Raw genomic sequence first — 24,007 nt, 5'->3', positions numbered from 1 at the left:
GGAGAATGTAAAGACCCAAAAAATTAAAATGATTGAAAAAAAAATAGATAAAAATAACAAATAAATAAATAAAAGGAATGGCGTGGGAAAAAGAAAAAGAAAATAAATTAAAGAAATTAAATTAAATTAAGATAAATTAAATAATTAAATAATTAGTTATTAAATTAAACATTTTTACATTGGATTTAAAAAAAAAACTAATTGAAATAAGAGAAATATATACATATACATATATAGGTAAGTATTATAATATATAAATATATATAAAGTAACTGTGAAGAAGAAGAAGAAGAATTACAGACACTCACGCGTGCGTCCGTCTTCGTCTCTCTCCTTCTCTCAATTTCTCGACAAGTTTGCGGCGGATCGGGAAACAGAAGGTGCCGTTGGATTCCTGGTTCCGTTACCGACATTTCTACTGGAGCAGATTTGTCGTGGGAACGGATTAGACACTACTCCTGGGGAAAGATAATTTTTTCTCATTTTTTCAATTTCGCTTTAAATCTGCTGTTAAATCGACGATCAGACACCACCACTGGGTCCTAGTCGTCGATATCGTCATTTTGACATCGGTAATTTTTCAATTGAGATTTTCTAAGCCCCACTCCAAAGCGAAAGTGGGATTTGAGAAATTTGATAATTTGGCTAAATTTAAGGATATATTTATTTATTTAGAATTTATGACCCTAGGAAATATTAAAATAATATTTTATTTAGGGTTAATTTAATGAAATTAGGATTTTTGATTCAGGGTTCGGGTGAGCGCCGCAGGTATTTTTCGGGATCCCTATTGGCGTAGTTTAAGAAATTAGATAAGGGAAAATTATATATTAAATCAGATTTTATGAAATTAAAGGCAATAATTTATGTTATATCATATGTATGTTTTGGTGTGAATTATTAAAATTCCAACCATGTAAAATTATGATTTCTGAACCTAGGACCACTTATTTAGTTAAGTATTTGTAGAAATGAACTGAACAAAGTGGAATGAATTTTCTAGATAATTATGTAAGAAATGGAAATTATATTTTCAGTAATTAAATGCTAAATGTGGGTTGGCCTATTTTATAGGAATATGTATGAATTTTACTGTTAAATTGTGTGACATGAGATTCTGTGCAAATATATGTTAAATGTATGAGATGCAGGCTAAGTAAGTAAAGTAATGAGAATAAAATATGATATGGACAATATTGTCTGTGTATGTTAAATGCAATCATGTAAATGTATGACAGCTGAAAGCCGGGTTAGCAGATTTTAGCGCATTTCTATGTGGACTAACAAATGACGGCTAAAGAGCGACTGTTGTATAAATGAATGAAATGAAAATGTTATGAAATGAAATGACAAGGAATGACAATGCAATGAAATGAAATGTGAAGTGTGAATGATACAAATGGGAAAGAGTCACTTAAAGTGAAACACAAGGAAATGTTAAGTTATGAACATGAAAGTATGTGAATGATTGAATAATGATGGAAAGAATAATGTATTATGATAATAGAAGTATCTATGTATGTAAAACATGTTACGATTGGGTGAGGCATACTCTTCGCCTGAGGGCTTACTAAGTAAGGCGAGTGCACTAGTAGTTTCAGATGTGGTAGTAGCTGCATAATGCACTAGGGCAGAGGGAACCTACTTGTATGGGCGGGAAGAATTCCCTATCCTTAGGGCCTTTGCGGGTAAACTATTGTTGAATGCGTGAGTACAAGATCAATTTAACACTTGAGGGCTTACTGAGTAAGGTGAGTGCCCTGGTATGCTTAAATCGTGACCTTCGGGTTGCTAAATGTATCAGAGCAGAGAGGTACTACTTGTATAGGCGGGTAATCACCCCTATCCTTGGGTAATCTCATGGGTAAACCTTTGCATGTGATTGTTAGGTTCAGAAAATGACTTTCAATGTTACGTTCATGATTTGCAAATATTATAAAAAGATATGTATAATCTCATGATGGCCACACGCTGAGTTTAATATATTGTTTCTTCCCTTACTAAGATGTGTCTCACCCGAATATGAATTCATCTTTTTCAGGATTTCTTCGAGATCAAGCTTAGAGAGCTCAAGGTTTTAATAGCACTTTGGGAGATATAAGAAAAAGGGTATAAACATTTTAATGATGTTTTTTGTAGAATGTAAATATTTAAGTTTTATGTCTTTATATTTTAAGGCTATTGAGCAAGGAATGATTGTGAAAATACTGAATTATTTTGGGAGTTATGTAGATTTACGGAAATGCAGGTGATGAATAATTTATTATGATTGGTGGTTAGAATTAGTAAACTCTGGTATTATGTTATATGGAGATTATGATTATATTTTCCGCAGCGTATATTATGGATTATGGATTATTAAGGACTTTATCAGGTATAACGTGCTGGACCCGGGTTTAAAAAGGGTCGGGGCATTACAAAGACAATCCAAAGGGCAAAAGCAGCAGTGGAAGAGTTCAAGAAGACTTGGATAATAAGAAGAATTGTAGAGTGAAGAATTCAAAACAGGGTAATAGTTAATTATGCATTGTTTTCTTTTAAATTTTTTTAACAAATGCCAAGTTTCAAATTTTATAGTTTGTGTTTTTGTTGAATTTTTTAGTCCGATCCTTGTTTTGATAATGACAAAGCACAAGTATCTCATGTGTGTGCCTAGTACTTGAACAAATTCATAATTCAAAACGCGCACATGGACGAGGAAAAATGGAAGCCATGAGGGTCTTGAAGAGCAAATACACCTGACGCATTCCATGAAGAATCAAAAGAGTAAAGAAGAAGATGACATTTATAATTTGATTTGTAAATGAATTTAGAGTTGTCTGTAATAATGCATGCTCTACATGATATGATGCTAAACTCAACATGACTATAGACAGACCTAAGGGAACCTATCTTTTCCTACAAAACCTTTTTCATAAATTTTAAAATCATATAATAGGTTTTGAAATTATTTTAAGTACAAAACGAGGGCTTAAACTCATTTTTACAAAATGCCCAACCGGCTAGCCCCTTGCAGGCTTTAATAGCCTAACTGACCGGTGAGAACATGAGGGCGAAAATGTATTTTTAACAAAGATCGGCCGACCGGCCACCTTAGTGCTTTACAGCCCCAGTCAATCGCCCTGGTCAAATTGACCAAAATTGAATAGCCCAGCCGACCGGCCTTGGTTAAGCCAAAGTGCCCCGGTGACCATTCATTTGGGCTGTGTTGAGCATGCCCCAGCCGACCGACCTAACTGAACAAAAAATGCCCAACTGACCAGCTCTTCAAGGCCTAGCCGATTGTACCTTGGTCTGACATGCTAATTCTCGGTCTTTTGGAAATTGCCTAGAGGCTAGCCAACCGGCATTGTGCCCAGCCCCAGATCCCTCATAATTTAAAAAAATGAACTGAGGCCAACAGATCAACGCCTTTGCGAGTCGATCAAACCTCTCGGGGTTTTTCAATTTTTTAGCGCTTAAATGTGATTAATTTTGTAATTAAATAATTTTGAAAATACCCAGAGTGTCCCTAACAGTTAGATTTTTGGGAATTCTATAGATATACCCCTCTCATTATTCATTTCAATTTTTTTTATTAGATTGAAAATCCTCTAAAATCTTTGTGCTTTATTTCTTTCAAAATCATCAAGCATACTCTTTTACACTTTTAATTTCAAAATCTTTTAGAGATTTGATTGCTAGTTTTCTCCCACATTTTCATTTATTAATTGGAGAAAACATCTATTGAGTTTAGATTTTGTTTTTGAAGGAATATTTATTGCATATACTTTCACTCACCCTTTCAAAAACAAAAGATTACTTTACTCTCATCTACACCTTCATTTGAGAAATATTTCTTGAGAGCAAAAATCATATTTCTCCTAACATCATTTATTGCTAAAATTTTATGGGAGAAATCATTGATTATATTTGAATCTTGAGCAGTTTTTTTTTTTCTCAAAGATCATCTTTCTCATTATTTGCAAAAAGACTTCGAGAGCAAAACCCTAGGTTCTCCTACATTTTTTATTGAAAAATATTTTTTGGAGAAATATTTATTTGAGTTGAATATTTGAAGTTTTTATTATATATATTTCATTCAAATATTGCAAAAAGTTTTATTGAGAAAATCACCATACTCTACTAAACTTAATTTCATATCATTTAAAAGTACATTTAGAACTTCATTATGTACATCTTTGCTTAGTTTGAGAAGCACTTATTTGTATGAAAATTTTTATTGAATTTGTAACTGGTTTGGCTTAGCCTGGTTGATTGAGTTAGGGAGATTTCGCCCTCTAAGGAGAACCGATTTGGCTCAGCCCGATAAGTGAGCTAGGGAGACTCCGCCCTGTAAGGAGAACCAGTTTGGCTATGCCCGGTAAATGAGTTAGGGAGACTCCGCCTTGTAAGGAGAATTGTAAATGACGTTGTTCCGCTGGGTAAGAGAGCAAGGTAGTGGAATCCTTGGGGGTTTTGCCCAAGGTGGGGATATAGGCCAGATTGGCCGAAATTCGATAAAAATATCATGTCTGATCTCTCTTTCTCTACGTATTTAATTTCTGCACTTATATGTTTGATTATTTATTGTACTGATTGTTTTACATATATGATTTAAATATTTGTGGGATTTGAGATTGTATAGAAAGATCATATGTTGTGTATACTGATTGTGGGTTTAAAATTGATCACACTTGACTTAGGAAGATTTTTTAATACCCAATTCACCCCCCTCTTGGGAATACATCATTCCTATCAGTTTTAATCAAATAGAAAATAAATTCTTTCCTAGAATATATATATCAAATAAGATTTAGGAATTTGACTCAAATTTGACTCTATATATATAGTGACATGTGTCACCATTATTGGCTAATTGACAGGTGACTGACCATCTTCTATCAATCGGCCCCTGACCTAGTTCAAACTTGGACTAATCTAACTTTTCCAAGTTACGAGTTCATTTATTTAATTTTAAAATTAATTTTTTATTTTTAAAAATTAAAAAAAAAAAGTAAAAAATTAGGAAAAAATCAGAAAAAATTATTTGAGATTTTTTAACTCGTATAAAAAAAATTAGAAAATAAAAATACAAAAAAAATGAAGAAAAAGTCTTTAAAAATCCCATAAAATTTTAGAAAAAAATGTTGGAGAATTTTTAGAAAATTCTAAAAAATTTTGAAAAAAATATGGGAATGTTTTATAAACTCTTTTTGATCAAATTTGATGAATTTATTATCTCTCTCTCTCTCTCTCTCTCTCTCTCTCTCTCTCTCTCTCTCTCTCTCTCCTCTCTCTCTCTCTCTCGCTCTATATATATATATATATATATATTATATTATATTATATTTTTGTTTGTGTGCGTCCCAATGATTAGACAAAGGGTAAAAAGGTATTTCAGACCTCACCTATATTAGTCTTGAAGAAGGTTTATCTAACAAGTCCCCTCATTTGGAGGTCTTATTAGACATTCCTAAATTGCACCTTATTTTATATATCTTTTTTTATTTTAATTATTTATTTTTTAAGGAGTTAATTAAAGGCCATTAGATTTAGTTTAGGAAAAATTCATAATTAATTAGGTACCATACATTGAACAAGTGTGTAGAGAGTACTAGTACCTTTCCCTCGCATAACTGAACTCTCGATCTCAACTTTGGTAAATGTAAACCGAGACTGCTAGTTCGTTGGCCTAGGGTTAGTCTAAAGAACAATCAATAAGTAGTAATTAGATGAACTAACCGTACCTAGGTAAATAACAAGTTAGTACGTGGCAAGTCCATCCAACTTATAATATTATTATTCCTTACCATTCTAGACCCTTCTCCAGGACGTTGCAATAATAGGAAAAATACACTATAGAAATTTTCTTTTCATCAAGTGATTTACGTTGTAGGGGTGTTTGTGTGCTTAATGACCATTTTATGTGGAATCCACTAGTCATATCATGCATCCAATAAAGGGCCACATTTTATTAAATCTAGAACAAACATATCAGTGACTTGTTTATCTTTACAACACTCATCCTTGCAAACTTTATCATAGTTAATCTAAATAGGTAAATTCAATTAGCTCCCAACGTCATTAAACATATGCACCACGATTAAGAATCTCCAACATTAAGAGTCTATGCATTTGAAATTACATAATTTCATTATTTTAGTAAAAAGAGTGCTTCTATTCAAGGAAAGGATTAATATATGATTTTGGGGTTAAAATCATGTAATCAGGGTTGTCTCCCATCCTTTTGTTATAGTTGGCATATGTTTCCCAAAACAAGCATTATTTTCTCACTCCCAAGTGAAGCTTGTTAGCTAGCTAGAAGACCTTGTGATGAATTTGTTTCTTATAAAAACCTTGATATTAAGAAAACTATGGTCACCCCTCTAGGATAAAAAGGGGGGAAATATTAAAGAGAAAGCTAGTGCATTATGAAAATCTAGCATATTATATTACCAATATTTACATAATGGAGCTACATTAAAAAAAATATGTTGACTTTTTGAGTCTAATCCCTGATTTGATGTTGACAAAACACTTGGATCTAATGTGTGTGTCTAGTACTTGAACAGGTTAATAATTTAGAACACACACATGGAAGAGGAAAAATGGACTTCTAGCTGATACATATGGCACATTCCATAAAAAGATCAGAAGAGCAGAAGAAGAAGAAGAAGAAGAAGAAGAAGAAGAAGAAGAAGAAGAAGAAGAAGAAGAAGAAGACTTATGTTTTAAATTGTAAAAGCATTTTAGCTTTAAATTTTGGTTTGTAATAATGCATGACATGCATGATATGATTAAAAGCTCAGTATGACCATAAACCAACCGTAGGGAATCAAAAACGATCATAGACTGTCATTAGGGCTCCTAAATCTTCACCAAGAACTTTTTTCATAAAACTTAAAATCATACAAGGGTTTTTGAAATATCTTTATAGTAAGAAGTAGGGCAAAATTTAAATTTTTATTGACCTCGGTCGACCGGCCCTTACCAGTTATAATTGCCTTAGTCGACTGCCCTAGGTTTTTGACCAAAGTCAAAGGTCAGCCGACTATCCCTTCTTGAGCCTTAAATGGCTAGTCGACCGACCATAGGTATGGCCAACTAGCTCATGTTCTATGACGACCAACCCTTGTTTATTGACTCATTTTTTAATGCTCAGCCGACCGACCATTTATTGCAAATTGTCCACGACAGACCAACCTATAAGGATAGCCATCCGGCCTTGAGCCTCAGCCAACCGAACCTACGAAGGGTTCAAGATTGCCTTCGGTCAGTCGACCGACACCTCCTTGGGTCAACCGAGCTTATCTTAAAATTCAAATTTTTACTTAAGTCGGTTGACCGAAGAAACCATGGGTCGACCGAACCTCTCCGGAAAAGTTATTTTTCAGCGCTAAAAGGTGTTTAAATCTTAATTAAACATTTTTAATAATCCTTAGTGTAGAGACCCGAAAAATAATAATAATAATAAATATAAGTAAGAAAAATAGGTTTCAATTCATTTTTTTAGGTTAAACTCATTTCTCTCTCTCTCTCTCTCTCTCTCTCTCTCTCTCTCTCCATTTTCTTCTTCAAATATTCCCCAAATTGATGATCGGACACCACTACAAGGTCCTAGGTTCGATCCTCGTCACTTTAACCGGGGCAGATTTGTGTTTTAAGAATCTTAGGCACCACTCCAAAGTCAAGGTAAGGAAAATGGTTTATGCCTGTTGCATTTAAAGTTTAACTGGTTAATGGGAGTGTGTGAACCTAGGAGTGTTAGGATGGGAAATATTCTAGGATTTAGCTAATTGAACTGAAAAATGTGGTTACAGGGTTTGTGCTCCGAACGCCGTAAGCGTCATTTTAGAATCCTTACAGGCACAGTCTTAATAAACAAGTAAGGGGAATAAATTATGTCAGGAATTTTATTTGAAAATTAATTGATTAATTTAAAGCATGCGATTATGAAAATATTATTATATGTAATTCTCTGACTTATCGGGCATACGAAAACAGTGATTTTGGATTATCATTTATTTTTCTAGGAAAATGTTATATTATAAAATATTACTGAAAATCTGCGTGGCATGAGAAATGGTTTTGATTACCGTAAAATAAATATGTGAGAATATTTTATGATGAAATGAGGTTTATACTGATTTATGGGGGAATATTGAAAATGTGATAGATATTGTGAAATTATGAGATATGATTTGATATTGAAATATGTGTATTGATAGTCTTATACTGGGAAATGAAATGATAGAAATGATAGTTTTTTTTATATATACTGAGTTGTGGAAATGGGAACCTGATGGACCAGTGATGTATACGAGAGCACGATACCATAGCTAGTGATTAAGTTAGTGCAACCACACTGCTCGGGGAGAGTGTTGGTATTGGAAGTCGATTGGGCCTGTGGAGAGATGTTGACCGCCCTTGGGTCCGGACCAGGATGCGATGGGCCAGTCATACTACAGATGAGGTATGTTGACTTAACCTGGTAGGCTAGCCATGGTTAGGTCTTGCCTTCGAGCCGCACAACCCTGTCATGTGGGGTGATTACATGATGGTGATATGAATGTCCTCAGGGTGGCTCCTCATTACAGACATGGTAGACTCAAATGATTATACATTTATAGACATGATGTGTTTTGCACACTGGGAAATTTATTGAGCATGAGTATGCTTTTGGAAAATAAATATATGGTTGCGAAAGTATATATTTATATATATGGTTATGAGTACAATTTTCATGAATTCTCGATTAAAATAATTATTAAATGAATGTGTTATGACACACTAAAACTAATTTTCCACACACTGATAATAACTTATCCCCACTTACTGAGAGGTGTCTCACCCCAAGAATTTTAAACATTTTAGGATGTCCAAGACACCAAGCGGAGCGAACTTCGAAATATATAAGGCTTAGATTAACATAGTTCAGGGTACATTTATTTTTGGGACTGGGGATTTGTTTGTATAACCCTTGGGATAACTTATGGATTTTTGAGAGTTTATAAGTATATTTATGGAGACTCTAGTACTCTGGTATTGTATATAAGAATTAGGTATGTTATGTTTTTCGTTGCATAATTGGAATGTAAATATGAATAGGTGTATCCTCGGTACTCCACCTTGGGTCTGGGTTGATTTTATTATTATTATTATTATTATTATTATTATTATTATTATTATTATTGTGACATCAGAGCTTAATATATATAGAAAAAGAAATAAATGATAAATATAGCAGGATTTTTGGGTCATGACAGTTTGGTATCAGAGCCTAGGTTGTTAGGTTTTGCAGACTCCAGCGGATAATAATACCAAAATATAGGAATGGATCTTGATGAGGGTAAGATATTGGTAGATTAGGAATTTAGCAAGTCATTATTGGAAGCTAAATAGAATCTTGAGTTTCGTTTCAAAGCTTGGAAGCAGGAATTTGTTGATGGTCTTCTATGATTTTCTTGCGACGACAGTTTTAGGAAAATTATGGCAAACTATTGACGATTTTTGTTTCTATGCAGAGAGACCGAGACTTGAGATGTTAGTGGGTTGGACATGTCGAAATTCTGTGGATTAGAGGTTTGGTTCTTGAAATGGTTAAGTGAATATATAAAGAAAATGATTAGTGAAGGGGGACTTTGGGACCAAATCGTTGACGGTTTTGTGTCTAATATGTATATTAAGGTTTATATAGAGTGTGGGAAACGTTAAATTGTTTTCTTAATTAGATAATAGTACCGTTACGTTAAGAAATTGGAATTCCAAAATTGTTTTTGTCCTATTTTAAAGATGGATCCCAGGAATAATAAGGCGAACGCGGGAGGTGGTAGCAAAATGGGGGCTTCCAGCTCAGGTGCCAATGACTTAGATTAGGTTCTGTGTAGTGTTTCTCAGCATGTTATGGCTAAGATGGCATGGAGTTTCAAGGAGCAGGGTTGCCTGCCAGTAGACGAACGTTGTACCATAGAGCAGTTCACCTGGTTGAATCCTTCGACTTTTTTCAAGAAGTGTTGATCTGATTATGACAAAGAACTAGATGTAGGAGATTGAAAATATCCTAACAGTATTACACTACACTGATGAACAGAGAGTTCTCTACGCCACATTCAAGCTGACAGGGGAGGCTGAGCGATGGTGGGCAGCAGTGAAGCTCCTGGAGGAGCAGAGGCCAGTACCAGTAGCTTTGACTTGAGGACGGTTTAAAGAAAATTTCTTCGACCACTACTTACCCGCCTCCATTAGGGATGCTAAGATGGAGGAATTTTTGAATCTAACTCAGGGTCATCTGACAGTGCCACCAATATGCTGCTAAGTTTGTGGAGTTGTCCCATTTTTCCTATTTTTATTAAGAAGAAAAATCCGTGTGTTATTAAAAGAAAAATTTATTTGAGAAAGGATTTTGCTAAAGGTTGAATATTTGTCATATTCAAGTTTTTATTTTCATTCAAAGAATCAATATTTTGTTATTGTAGAAACTATTTCATTAAATTTTTAGAGCTTCTAAATACATATTTTTGAGGAGTATCTTTTAAGTAGTTTGTTTAAATCTTTGCAAGATTCAAAGTTATATTTTTATTCAAAGATTTAAGTCTACTAATTATTTGATAGCAAGAACATAGATTTGTGCATTATTCAAGATTATTTTAAAAAAGGATCTTAGTTTATATTCTTGCATAAAGTACTTTAAAATCAAACCCTAAGTTTCTCCAAAGTATTTATGTAACGACCCGAAGAATAAGGGTATTTAAATAATAAAGAGGGATGAAAATGGAAACAATAATCGAATGAGGTAGCCGATTTTGTCGACGAACACAAGGGTTTCATCGACGAGGGTTCTTCAGGATCTTGTCGATGAGGTCCCGTATTGTCGACGAGAAGACACCGAGAGAGGATTTTTGGGAAGTCTGAAATTCATCGACGAGGGTGCAGGTTCATTGAAGAACTTTCTACATGACTCGTCGACGAGATGATGTGACTCGTCGACGAATCCCACAGTATAAATAACCTAAATCTGGGTTAAATGCATAATTTTTCAGCAAATTCTTTCATTTTCTCTCTCCTACGGTTTCTCCTCTCTCCCTCTTCGATTTCGGCTTCGTCATTCACTGGATCGACGATCTGAGGCCACCACGACGCTCCTAGGAAAGTTCTTTCCAAGTCTGTCGGAGTGGATCGTCGGTGGGACGAAGTTGGATTTCATCCCAGATTCAGGGTAAGACATTTTTGTTGGAATTTGACTTTCCAGCAGTTGTAAGAAATGATGTAGACGTAGAAATAGTAATATTTTGTTCTGAGATATACGGTTTTCAACGTATTGAGTGGGGAACCCTGCGGGTGTAGGACTCGTCACAGTAGGAGGATTTTAGCAGAAATCAGGTAAGGGAAATATGCTATGCTAGGCAATTCTAGTATGTTTTTAGTATAAATTATACGTTATTATCAGATTATTATTCACAACAGAAATTTATATAGTTTATCAAGTATGTTTAATATGCTTCAAATTAATGTGTGGCTTGAGAATATAGATATAGTAGAGAAACATGTTTTACAGTATTTTTCAGGGTTATGTTATACAGAATATATAGATAGTGAATATGTTTTACAGCATTTTCAGAATATCATGATTATATAGTTTTACAATACCATGACATATAGAGTTACAGTTGATCTTAGAAACACAGTTGATATAGATATAGTTTGCTAAAGCGTCATGGTTAATACAGTTATTACAGAATTATGGTAAAACAGATAGTTGTATATGTAGATGTATTATATAGTATCAAACCCTGATGGACCATTACAGATACAATTTACAGAGCACGGTACCATTGCTACATACAGTATAGAGTGCAACCACCTATTTAGATAATACATGGTAGCAGGTCGATCAAATGCTCATGTGTGGACAGGATCCCCATTAGATATGAGTTGAGGAGGGTTGATTAGACTGATGGAGTATAGTGGTTTATCCTGGTCGACCAACCAGGGTAGATCCAGCCTATGGGCCACACAATCTTGTCATGAGGGGTCAAATCATGATATGCAGTTATCCATCCAGGGAAGTTTTCAGTTATTATTATTATGTATGTACAGTTTCACAGAAACAGGGAATATATGTATGTATATATATATATAAAGTATTATGTATAGAAACCTAAAATACAGATATGTTAAGCAACATGGGAAAGGTGGTGGTTACATTATTTGTATTATATTTACAGATTTAGTTATACATGATTATATAGAAATAGATCTTCATAATATTGTAACTCATTTGCCACACACTAGTAATAGCATATTTCATCTTACTGAGCATCGTCTCATCCCATTACTTTAACATTTTTCAGGTGATCCAAGTAAGTGAGCAGATCAGGCTCGCAGATAGAGGGGCTTTAGTACTGCCCTGTTAGTAGAGTGAGTATTTATGTATAGCCCTAACCCAGTTGAGGGTATTTTGGGAAATAAACATATATGTATATTTTGGGGAACATTTTAGCACTCTAGTATTGTATATTTTCTTGATTATGTTTATATGAATTCCGCTTCTCGCTACTTGGGTTTATGGTTTGGTTTATTCTAGTAGGTATCAGAGTATTATAAATTTTACAGTATAAAAAAAAAAAAAGAATTGAAAAATAAATAGCAGGTCGTTACAATTTATTTATAAAATCATTTTTGGGAGATATTGATTTAAGGGTAGATTTGTGAAGCATCTTATTCTTCATATAACGATCATATTGATATACATATTGAGTTTCAAGCTTTTATTATATAAGTATGTACTAGAATTTCTATTGTACTCACTAACTTGGTTAGAAGGAATTTAAGTTTTGCAGAAATTGTAATTTTTATATTGTATTCACGGTTCAAACTATGAACCGGGGTTGAGGAGGAAGTTACGCCTCTCGTAAGCAGCGGATTGTAAGGGAAGCCCTGCTCCAGTTAAAGAAGCGGATTTTTAGTGGAATCCTTGAGTGGGTTGCTTAAGGCAAGGACGTAGGCTGCGGTAGGCTAAACCTCGTAAAAATTCTGTTTGTCTTTTCTCTTCCCTTAACTTCCTTTAATTTCCGCTTGCATTTAAATGATTTGTTATTGTGTATGAATTAAGCATTTGATAAGGTTGTGAGTAATTGGGTAAAATTGTATACTTGACAAAGACACACATTAAATTGATTAATTATGAAACATTGAGCTAGTTATTAAGTAAATTGCAAGTTTGTAATTGATAATTTTCAAAATTAGAACTTGAAGGACTTAATTTTTTAAAATACCCAATTCACCCCCTTTGGGATAATACCAGAATTCACAATATATGCTTTGGTTAAATACATAGTAGAACATCTAAACATAGCATTCATGAAATGGATTTTTGTAAAGATAATAATCACAACAAATGGTATTCAAATAAAGTATCATTGTAAGCATATGTTATGTTTAAAATATAGCTTCCCAATTAGTGGCAATTAAATTAAGAGAACATGTCTCCTATTTACCAAGAGCATTGCTAAATAAAAGTAAGCTACTACATGCTCTTTGCCAAGTAGTTAGGACACACTTTCCATGCTTAAATTACAAGCATGAGTTCTTTATGGAAAATGTCTATATTTGAATTATCGTTGAATGATTGATCCAACATCAAGTGGTAATAAACCTTAGAAAGCATCATTCATGAGTAAGGAAGCCAATCTGAGCATTTCAAATGATATAGTTTAGCACCAAACAATTGGCTTATGTCACATACTCACCTCACCTCTATGAAACTAATCTTAAAGGGGAAATTTAAAAAAAAAAAATGAATAGCACGTCTCTTTTTGATGATGATCAAAGGGGGAGAAGTTTTGTGGTGTTGTATCTTTGGTGTTATGCATATGGGGGAGAAATGTATGTATGTATGAGGGGTAAAATGCATATGGTGATATGATAAATTCATTTTTCTTATAATTTTATCTTAAATGAACTATTTTATGATGTGCATGTTGAAGCTCTAATGGATATGAAAAATATAGTTGAAGTTTTATTATATGCATAAAGTAAGGGGGAGTAAATTGTAGATATGCATATAGTAAGGAGGAGCATATTTTAGTCCCATTCTAAATACGCATAATTTGAGGGGGAGCTTTAAATTATACCCTCTAGAGAACACCAATGCCTTGTTATCATCAAAAGGGGGGGAGATTGTTAGCCTTAGTGGCTATATGAACTTTATTGTCTTATTTTGATGATAACAACTCATTAGTGGTTCTAGGTAATCTTATCTTTGCATAATAAGTTACGATAAATATAAACACGAATGCAAAGATTAAGTAAAATAGTAATAGGTTAGACATCATCAAAAGGGGAGAGATTATTAGCCATTTATTTATTAATATACCCTCACTTTTGGCGGAAGAAAATCGTGATTACAAGATAAAACAAAAGTGAGAGTATAGAAAAATCCTCCAAAAAAAAACCAACACTAGCAACCATCCAAACTAAGACAACAAAACTAAACATAACTAACAAAGAAGATAAAAACATAAACACAACCAAATTCAAAACAAAATATACCAAACGAAAATCTAGAGTTGAATTAACGACGAACGGAAACGATACCCCACCTATCCATCTGAAGAATACCTTTCAAATAACGTGGTAGAAGGTGTTGTTCTTCGTAGATTACATTGTTTCCCATTTCTCCTTCTTTATCAAGAAAATCAGCCGCACTATTACCTTCCCTATATTGATGCATCACCATGACATTCACTCCTTCTAGCTCCACCACGAGCTCCTCCCAAAATTCCTAAAGATTCCACAAAGTACATCTACCTTTCCGAAGCCAATCAAATACAATTCGCGAGTCACTTTCAATAATCACATTAAAATAATGCAAACGTTTGTACAAACGATTTCCTTCCCTAATTACTTTTAATTCAGCACTATTATTCATACTATTGCCAAAATAACTTGAAAAAGCTGATTTTACCATGCCATGACAATCTCGAATAATTCCTTCACCTCCTAAAGTACCCAGATTGCCCCTACTTGAGGGCTACATAATCTTTGTTTATATGTTTTGATGATATTAACCTATATGTTGTTCCTTGTATTTCCTATCTTTGTAGATCATGTTTAGTTAGGTTCCAGTGACGAATACATGAAGTACTTGATCAAAGGCAAAGATCGGACTGAGTTGACGTCGAAAAGGAAAGATCGAAAGGACACTCACTCGGAAGGACCCAAGCACACCGAAGGAAGCTTAATGTTGTATTTTATGTAATGAGTGTGTGTTTGAGGTAGTCTATTTTGTAACTCTTACTGGTTTTGTTTCTTACATGATTTTTGAACAAGAGTTGAGCAAATACACATGCATACAAGGACACATGAGTTCATAGGATTTCACTTAAGTCAAAAGCTCAACTTTCATAGTTTTCAAAGTTAAATTAAAGAGTTTGTCAAAAGAATCATAAACTCAAATATGTTTTTCAAAGGGACAAGTTTTCATCACCATGGTATTTTGAATATTCACATACTTTGTCTCTATTGTGTCAAAACATGTTTTATGTTCCAAAGCATCAAGAGAGTCATACATATTTTTATAAAGGACATAAAAGTATATAAGATATCAAAATGGTTTTCAAATGTGTTTTTATTAATAAGATATCTTATATTCAAAGGGAAACTCACTTGGACAAGTTTTTGTCTTCATTAGACTTAATATCTTTAATATACTTTTGTCTAAGAATGTGTTAAGTGATTAAAAAGTTTTTTGGTTGAGAAAAATAGAGCAATAGCCGACTAACGTAGTGTAGCCTTGAGTCCGAGACACCCTTTGGTATTTGGGGCATAACTTTTGCTAAGAAATTCCAAAAAGGACGATCTTGGTGTCCTTGGAAAGCTAAGAAAAAATACAAACCTTTCATGTTAATGAATTTTTCTCATTCAAAGCTCGTCGATGAGTGGGGGCAACTAGTTGACGAGTCGCTGAATGTGACTAGTTGAGGAGTAGGATAGACTAGTTGACGAGTGGCATCATGCCCAGTGCTGTAACAGGTAGAAAATGGCTAGTTTTGTTTAGGAATTGCTCCCAACGGCTAGTTAACAGTTAGAAATGGATTTTGGCTATAAAAACAAGTCAATAGACTTGCTTAGCATGGTTTTGATATTATTATTACAAGCTTATAGTGAAAAATGTCCTTGAATACAAAACCTAGCAACTTTACATCTCTGTTCATTCATTCACAAGTGCTCAAGTTCTCTCTCGCTCATTTATCTTGTTTGATTCAACCCTCGAGAGAGTTGTGAGAGGTTTAGTTAAAGGAGCATCTCTTTGTAAATCATCTTCTTGGTTGTAAAGTTTCTTTGCGAACCATTTGATGAAGGTTCTTAGTGAATCGAAGGCTCTTGGTGAGCGCGGTAGGGATTTGTTCCTAAGTGTAGGGTTTGGTACTTGAGTTGTAAGGCTTGTTGGTGAAGGAGTTTTATAATGGATTGTGGAATCCTTGGCTTGGTGCTAAGGCGTGGATGTAGGCTTGGTGCTGAACCATGTTAAATCTCCGGTGATAAGCTTTCTCTTCCTTCACTCTTTTATTTATGTCTTGTGCTTGATTTACATTTCATTTATTGTGATTTAAGTGTTTGAATATTGCCAAGAGTTTTACCTTGTAGAGAAAGCACAAATATGCGAAAAAAGTCCATTCACCCCCCCTCTCTGACTTTACATACTCCAGGGCTAGGACATTTAACACAAACTGAAGGGGGAACTAAATTGACACGTTCGTCACATTGAGCTGGACGTGTCAGAACTGACGGTGCCTAAAATCTCCTCCTGGGGGACCTTTTTATACACTCAGAAGTAAAGTTAGAATACAAAAAAATTTAACAAACTTAGTGGATTTTAGCACTCAGGCGTCCAAGTCAAGCATACGAGGTCCAAAGTGAGTGGAATCAGTCTCGACACATCCGTCACATTGAGCTCGATGTTCCAGAGCTGACGGTGCCTAAAAACTTCTCCCTAATTGAAAATTATGCTTTTAGAGGCGAACTTAGTAAACTTAGTTGATTTTAAGCACCCAGACATCCAATTCGGGCATACGAGATCCAAATTGAAGGGGGAACTAACTCGACGTGTCCGTCATATAGAGTTGGACGTGTCAGAGCTGACGATGCCTAAAAACTCCTCCTTAAGAGCTTTTTACGCACTTAAAAGTAAAGTTAGAATACAAACAAACTTAACAAACTTAGTGGATTTTAGCACTTAGGCGTCCAAGTCGGGCATACGAGGTCCAAACCGAGTGGGATTAGTTCCAACACATCCCTCACATTGAGCTTGATGTTCCGGAGCTGATGATGCCCAAAAACTCCTCCCCAATTTAAAATTATGCAGTTAGAGAAGAACTTAGTAAAGTTAGTTGATTTTAAGCACTCAAGTATCCAATTTGGGCATATGAGGTCCAAATTGAGTGGGGTTAGTCTTGACACGTCTATAACATTGAGTGGGACGTTCCAGATTTGACAGTACCCAAAAAATCATCCCCGGGATATTTTTGTATACTTAGAAGAAAAGTTAGAATACAAACAAACTTAGCAAACTTAGTGGACTTTAGCACTCAGGTGTCCAAGTCAGACATATAAGTTCTAAACCGAGTGGGGTCAATCCCAACACATCCGTCACATTGACCTCAATGTGTCAGAGTTGATCATGCCTAAAATTCCTCCCCAGGAGCCTATTGCGCAATTAGAAGCAAAGTTAGAATAAAAACAAACTTAGCAAACTTAGTGCATTTAAGCACTCAAGTGTCCAAGTTGGGCATACTAGGTCTAAACCGAGTGGGGTCAGTCCTAACACATCCGTGACATTGAGTTCAATATGCCGAAGCTAACGGTACCTAAAAACTCTTCCGCAATTAAAAATTATGCGCTTAGAGGCGAAATTAGTAATTAAACTTAGTTGATTTTAAGCACTTAGGTATCCAATTCGGGCCTACAAGGTCCAAACTGAGTGGAGTCAGTATCGACACATCCGTTACATTGAGCTGGATGTGCCAAAGCTGACGGTGCCTAAAAACTCTTCCCTGGGAGTTTTTGCGCTCTTAGAATAAAAGTTAAAATACAAACAAACTTAACAAACTTAGTGAATTTTAAGCACTCAAGTGTCCAATTCGAGTACACGAGGTCCAAACAGACTGGGGTCAGTCCCAACATGTCCGCCACATTGAGTTTGACGTGGCGGAGCTGACGATACCTAAAAACTCCTCCCCAATAACTTTTTTCGCACTTAGAAGTAAAATTAGAATACAAACAAACTTAGCAAACTTAGTGCATTTTAACACTTAGGTGTCCAAGTCGGGCATACAAGGTCCAAACCAAGTGGGGTCAATCCCGGCTCGTCCATCACATTGAGCTTGATGTGGCGGAGCTGACAATGTCCAAAAACTCTTCCTCAGGAGCTTTTTGCGTACTTAGAAGTAAAGTTAAAATACAAACAAACTTAGCAAACTTAGTGAATTTTAGCACTCAAGTGTCCAAATCGGGCATACAAGGTCCAAACCAAGTTGGGACAGTCCCAACGTGTCCGTGACATAAAGCTCGACGTGTCGAAGCTGACAGTGCCTAAAAACTCCTTCCCGATTGAAAATTATGCACTTAGAGGCGAGCTTAGTAAACTTAATTGATTTTAAAAACTTGGGTGTCTAATTCAGGCATACGAAGTCCAAACTGAGTAGGGTCAGTCTTGACACGTCCGTCACATTGAGCTGGACGTGCTAGAACTGAAGGTGTTTAAAAACTCCTCCTCGCCGGGAGCTTTTTGTGTACTTAGAAACAAAATTAGAATAGAAATAAACTTAGAAAACTTAATGGATTTTAGCACTCAAGCGTCCAAGTCGGGCATACGATAGCCAAACCAAGTGGAGTCAGTCCCGACACGTTCGTCACATTGAGCTCGACGTGTTGGAACTGATGGTGCCCACAAATTCCTCCTTGTGAGCTTTTTGCGTACTTAGAAACAAAGTTAGAATAGAAACGAACTTAGCAAATTAAGTGGATTTTAACACTCAGGTGTCCAAGTCAGGCATACGAGATCCAAACCGAGTTGAGTCAATTCCGACTAATCAAACTTAGCTATTTAAAATTGTATCATTTTTTGTTTAACTATGTCTGATCATTTTGCTATTAAATCATTTTTACTTATAATACGCGCGCGCGCCACACACACACACACACACACACACACACACACACATATATATATATATATATATATATTCAACAATCATATACTAATTTTTTTGTGTAATTATTACTTTGTAGCGTTTGCAGGCAAACACAACATCAGGACGATGTCAAGCACAATAGTCGAATGCAACTTTTACTTTTTGTGTATTTTTTGTTATTTGAACAGAATGAAGTTTTGTATTTGAATTTGAATTGGTATTTGTATTTGAATTTTGATCAATTTATGAATTTTAAAAAATTTGTAATTGAATTTTGAACAATTAATGAATTTTTCAATAATTGTGGTTCAATATTATGCATGCTAAAATGTAGTTACAAATTTTTATAGGAATTAATGAATGATTTAAAAAAAATTATTATTTTAAAGTAATAGTGACGGTTTGAAAATCGTCACTAATAGTATGACTACAAAGTATTAGTAACGATTTGCAAAACTGTCACTAGTAGGACCACCAGTAAGTATTTGTGATGGTTTTCAAACCGACACTATAATTGGTCTTTAGTGACAATTTTTAGTAGAGAAAATGTAGAATTTATGGTGACGATCTTAGGCTTTTAGTGACGGAATAAAATTGTAACTAATACTCTATTATTAGTGACGATTTTAAAATTTGTCACTAATAAGTAGTTGTCACTGTCGTTTTAGTGACGAATTTGAAACCGTCACTAATAATGACTAAGCCATCATTAATAAGTATTAATGATGGTTTTGGGTTACCGTCACTAATAACCTTATTTTTTGAAGTAAAAATGCCAAAGAGGCCCCTTAATAGAATAGTCAAGTACAAAAATGACAAATAAGTCCATTGACAGGATGATTGGGAACAAAAGTTTGAATAGGCCATGGTGGTATGGCATGAAATAAGAAGTCAAATAGGTCCACTTGAAAGAATAGCCAAGTACACAAGGGCTAAATAGGTTCATTTGATAGAATGCATAGAACAAGGGGCCAAATAAGCCACTTCATAGAAGGATCAAGTATAGAAAGGCCAAATAAGCCCGCTGACAGAATGACCAAGTAACAAAAGGCCCAATAGGCCCACGATATATAAAATAATTAAGGAATAAGAGGCCAAATAGTCCCACTTGACAAAATGCCAAGTATAAAAGGGCTAAATAGGCCTAACAATAAAATGGTTAAGAATAAGAGGCTAAATAAGCACAACTCATAGATAAAATGATTAGAAGCAAAAGGCCAAATAGTCCACTTAGTAGAATGGCAAAGTACAAAAGAGTTGAATAAGCTCATTGCTTAAATGGTCAAGAACAAGAGTCCCAATTGACTCACTTTGCAGAATGGTTAAATTAATACAAAAATAACTTTGGAGAATAAGCCGCCTGCTTGGAGGGTGGTAAAATACCCATGAAAAAGAAGGTTGCCTAGTATAAAGTGCTTTGGTTGGTAACTTTGGTCGAATATTGAGCAAGTCACTATTTTTGTTTAAAAGAAAAAAATTAAGATTTGAACAAACGTGGAATGAAAAATAATTATTGCATAGAATCCAATGCACACGTACTATTCGGCCAAATCCAATCCTACCAAGAACTTTAGCCTACAAAATAAACACACATAGAGGGTCAGCCCTCACATAGACCACCATGAAGGAATTTAATGAAGCCATTAGATTTCCCAAAATCCCAAATCCTCACTTATTTTCCAAGTTCAAGCCAAAAGTTCAGAAAAATTTAAACTGTTTTGCACTAACCACATACTTAGTAACACATTTGTGATTTCTTACATAAATTGTGGAACTTACAACTACTACAAAAGAACATTAGATCATCAGTATATATTTTAATTAAATTGAGCAACCAGATGCGAAATCATGTTAAATCCTGCGTACAATCAATCATCACCCTTCCAGTTCTTCTTCTCCTTGGGACCAGTAGGCCCTTCTTCTCCACACACTTGCAGACATTTCATCTTCCCCAAATAGCTGACTTTAGGACCCCATTCCCTAGCATAGTTCAGCCACGGTGGTTCTGATGGTTGCTCCTCCGCTGCTGCAGCCGTGCCGGAGCCGTAGTCTACCGCCACCACCACGAACTTGCTTCTGGTGTCCAACACCTTCTCATGGTAATCAAGGTTCCGGGCTATGTCATTCCTTACCCCTACTCCACATTTGCCTTGCAAGACAAGCCCTGCTCTTGGGTAAAATGCATGCCCATTCAACGACGCGTACACCGTAGGCCTATTCCCACAATAGAACTCAACCTCCGAAGCCAACACCCGCTTCCCTTTACTGTGCTGAGAGAAATACACACTCCATAGCTGCCCATTGAAATTGCTGATCCTCAAACTCACATGCTCCCAGTCTCCAACATGCCTTCCTAGTTTCCCTAGAGGCACAACCTCGATACACCCAACTTTAGCCCTCGCCGGCCCGTTGAAAGGGTAGAACACCCACACCGCGATATCGGTGAACGTAGCCCCCATCATTGGCTTTACGTGTAGATAAGCCTCGAAGCTATGTGAATTTCCCTTCTTCAGTTTCTCTTTTTGTTCGTCGGCGACCGGGAGGTCCATCCAGTAGGCACCATCTTTTGGCGAGCCATCTTGCGGGAGGTTTGAACCCTTAGGGTCGATCGAAACGGGTTTGGATTCTTGCCCTTTGGTGTATAGTAGGGCTCCATTGTCGAAAAACCAGGTTACTGAAGAAGGGAGGTATTGTTCTTTTGGGTGCAAGTAAATGAGTGGAGAGTAAGCTTGGAATAATGCCTCAACCTGGCTCAGGTCAGGCATAGAACACTTGGGAAATTTAGGGTTGAGATTTTTCAAACAAGATAATGACAGGGAATAGGTCTTAGATTTGCCTTTCTTGGCAACAAAGGTACCTACGCAGACCCCTTGAGCTTTTATCCCTCTCTTCTTTGGTCTGAAACCATAAACGTTGAAGCCACGTGAGCCTAGTCCCCAAATCAATCCGTCCGTCTCGCTTTCATCATCGGTGAGATCGGAATGAACACACCGGACTTTTTCGAGGGAAGGCTTGTCGGCCGAGGTCGTGACGACGTGACCTACTGCTTTGTAGCCTTCCGGAGGAGTTGGCATCCAGATATAGCCGTTGAGATCACCATCTTTCTTAATTTTGGAGGAGTTACTACTCCAAACAAGAGTGTAATCAACTGGTTGCTTTAGGATTTTGCCATGGTTGACATCTTTGGCGACGAGAACCCACCCGAATAGAGGCCGGTTGTTGGGCTGGCAGTAGCATCCAAGCATGAAGAACTCCTCCGGTATCGGGGAAGGTTCGAAAAATGTGGCGCCGAGATTATCCGGTCCGCCTTCATGGGTAGCCCAAACTTTGGTGAATGATGATATTTGGCGCGCTAGTAGTCCTCCTAGATCAATGGTTCCGCTTGCAAAATCTTCATGACCTGTAAAATTCAAATCAAGAAAATCAAAACCCAAAAAACTGAAAACTAGCTAGAGAGGACATGCAATATACGTGTACATATATATACATATATATATATATATACAAGATGATGATAATTAGTGTGTATAGAAATTAATTAACACTTAAAGAACCTTCAGAAGGTTGGCAATTGGGTATTGGAGAAGGAAGCTTAAATGTGGTTTCAATCTTGGGCGAGGCCGTCTTGCTCTTGCTGCTGAGTTCTTTTCCACAAGAGGAAAAGAGGCAACTCCCCATAATATTGCTGCTGCTCGATCAGTTTTCCAAAGGGTGACAGCACAAGATATATAGATCGATACGATGAAAACTTAAATTATACGCAGAGAAAAGAATATTAAAGGTAGGCATGCATGCATTTATAGATGCATGCTAAAACTTTGTATATATCTCTCTCTCTCTTCACACACACGCACACACAGACACATATATAGATAAATTGTCCCCACCTTTAAGGGTAAAATGAAGCTGCCAAACTTTTTCATCCAAAGTGCATGAGCAGCAAAATTAAATTAGGTATAAACTAATAATAATATTAGAACAATATATAGTTACACACTTATACAACAAGAAAAAAAAAATATGTGCACCATCTAAACATCACAATTATATATATTAAATAATGGACAACTGTGAGCACGCAAGTAATAACAAGCACATCTGTTAATTTTGCACTATATATAAAATCCCTTTCAATTTATAATGGATTAGTTGGATCCTACAAATTTAAATTAGTCATGCATTCTTCAACTAAGTTAGACAGTTATAATTTTATTTTATTTGTCAAACTATACACATGGTAAAATCATATTAGTATCGATATGTTAACCAATATATATGTTAGATGATAGCATAGGAACCAATATGATAGAATGGAGGTTCTGTAACAAGGGAGCATTTTACTGGAATTGGAAGTTGAAGTTTCAAAGAGAGAATTTTTATGTCTCATAGTGAGAGGTCACAAATTGAGTTGATCATTATATTATGTGGCGAAGGTGATGTAGTGCTAAAGGAACAATCGAGTAAAGTTTGGGAGAATTAGTGCTACTCATGTGAGATCAATAGAAGATGGGGACAATGGTTTTCGAAACTTATAGGCTGCATGGTTATCCCAATAACAAGTCTCAATCTCATGGAACACCCGATAGAAAATTTGGTTCTTCAATGGCTGCAAATACTATCATAGGTTCTTCAACTTCTTTTGAGGTTGTTGTCCCTGGTCTCACCAACGAACAACTCCACTAATTTTGCTGGTAACCTTACCTCTTTTCATTCTACTTCTTTTCCTCATACTGAATGGATTGTTGATTCAGGCACCTCAGATCATATGACTTCGAGTTTGTCTTCTCTTGATAATGTTCAACTTCTTAATCAACTATGCCCCATTAAGTTTC

The 24,007-nt window shown here is 35.6% G+C and overlaps 1 protein-coding gene across 1 annotated transcript; it reads right to left on the bottom strand.

Annotated features, from left to right (window-relative positions):
• Positions 1 to 21,043: 21,043 nt before the first annotated feature.
• On the bottom strand, positions 21,044 to 22,853 carry LOC131148398 (hypothetical protein At1g04090-like). Its single transcript, XM_058098104.1, has 2 exons — positions 22,730 to 22,853; positions 21,044 to 22,566 (listed from the first exon to the last, which is right to left on the bottom strand). Exons 1-2 carry the CDS (start codon positions 22,851 to 22,853, stop codon positions 21,044 to 21,046), a joined length of 1,647 nt encoding a protein of 548 aa, XP_057954087.1.
• Positions 22,854 to 24,007: the final 1,154 nt, after the last annotated feature.

Source organism: Malania oleifera, chromosome 2 (genome assembly GCF_029873635.1).
Source record: "Malania oleifera isolate guangnan ecotype guangnan chromosome 2, ASM2987363v1, whole genome shotgun sequence".
NCBI classification, from domain to species: domain Eukaryota; kingdom Viridiplantae; phylum Streptophyta; class Magnoliopsida; order Santalales; family Ximeniaceae; genus Malania; species Malania oleifera.
The sequence above is the reverse complement of the archived record's forward strand: the minus strand, read 5'-3'. Positions and strand labels throughout refer to the sequence as shown.

Excerpts from the sequence above, each read along its gene's own strand:
- LOC131148398 (XM_058098104.1), bottom strand. The coding sequence starts at position 22,853 with ATGGGGAGTTGCCTCTTTTCCTCTTGTGGAAAAGAACTCAGCAGCAAG. Across the intron at positions 22,567-22,729 it reads CAATTGCCAACCTTCTGAAG|ATTTTGCAAGCGGAACCATT; the intron begins GTTCTTTAAGTG and ends CAGGTCATGAAG.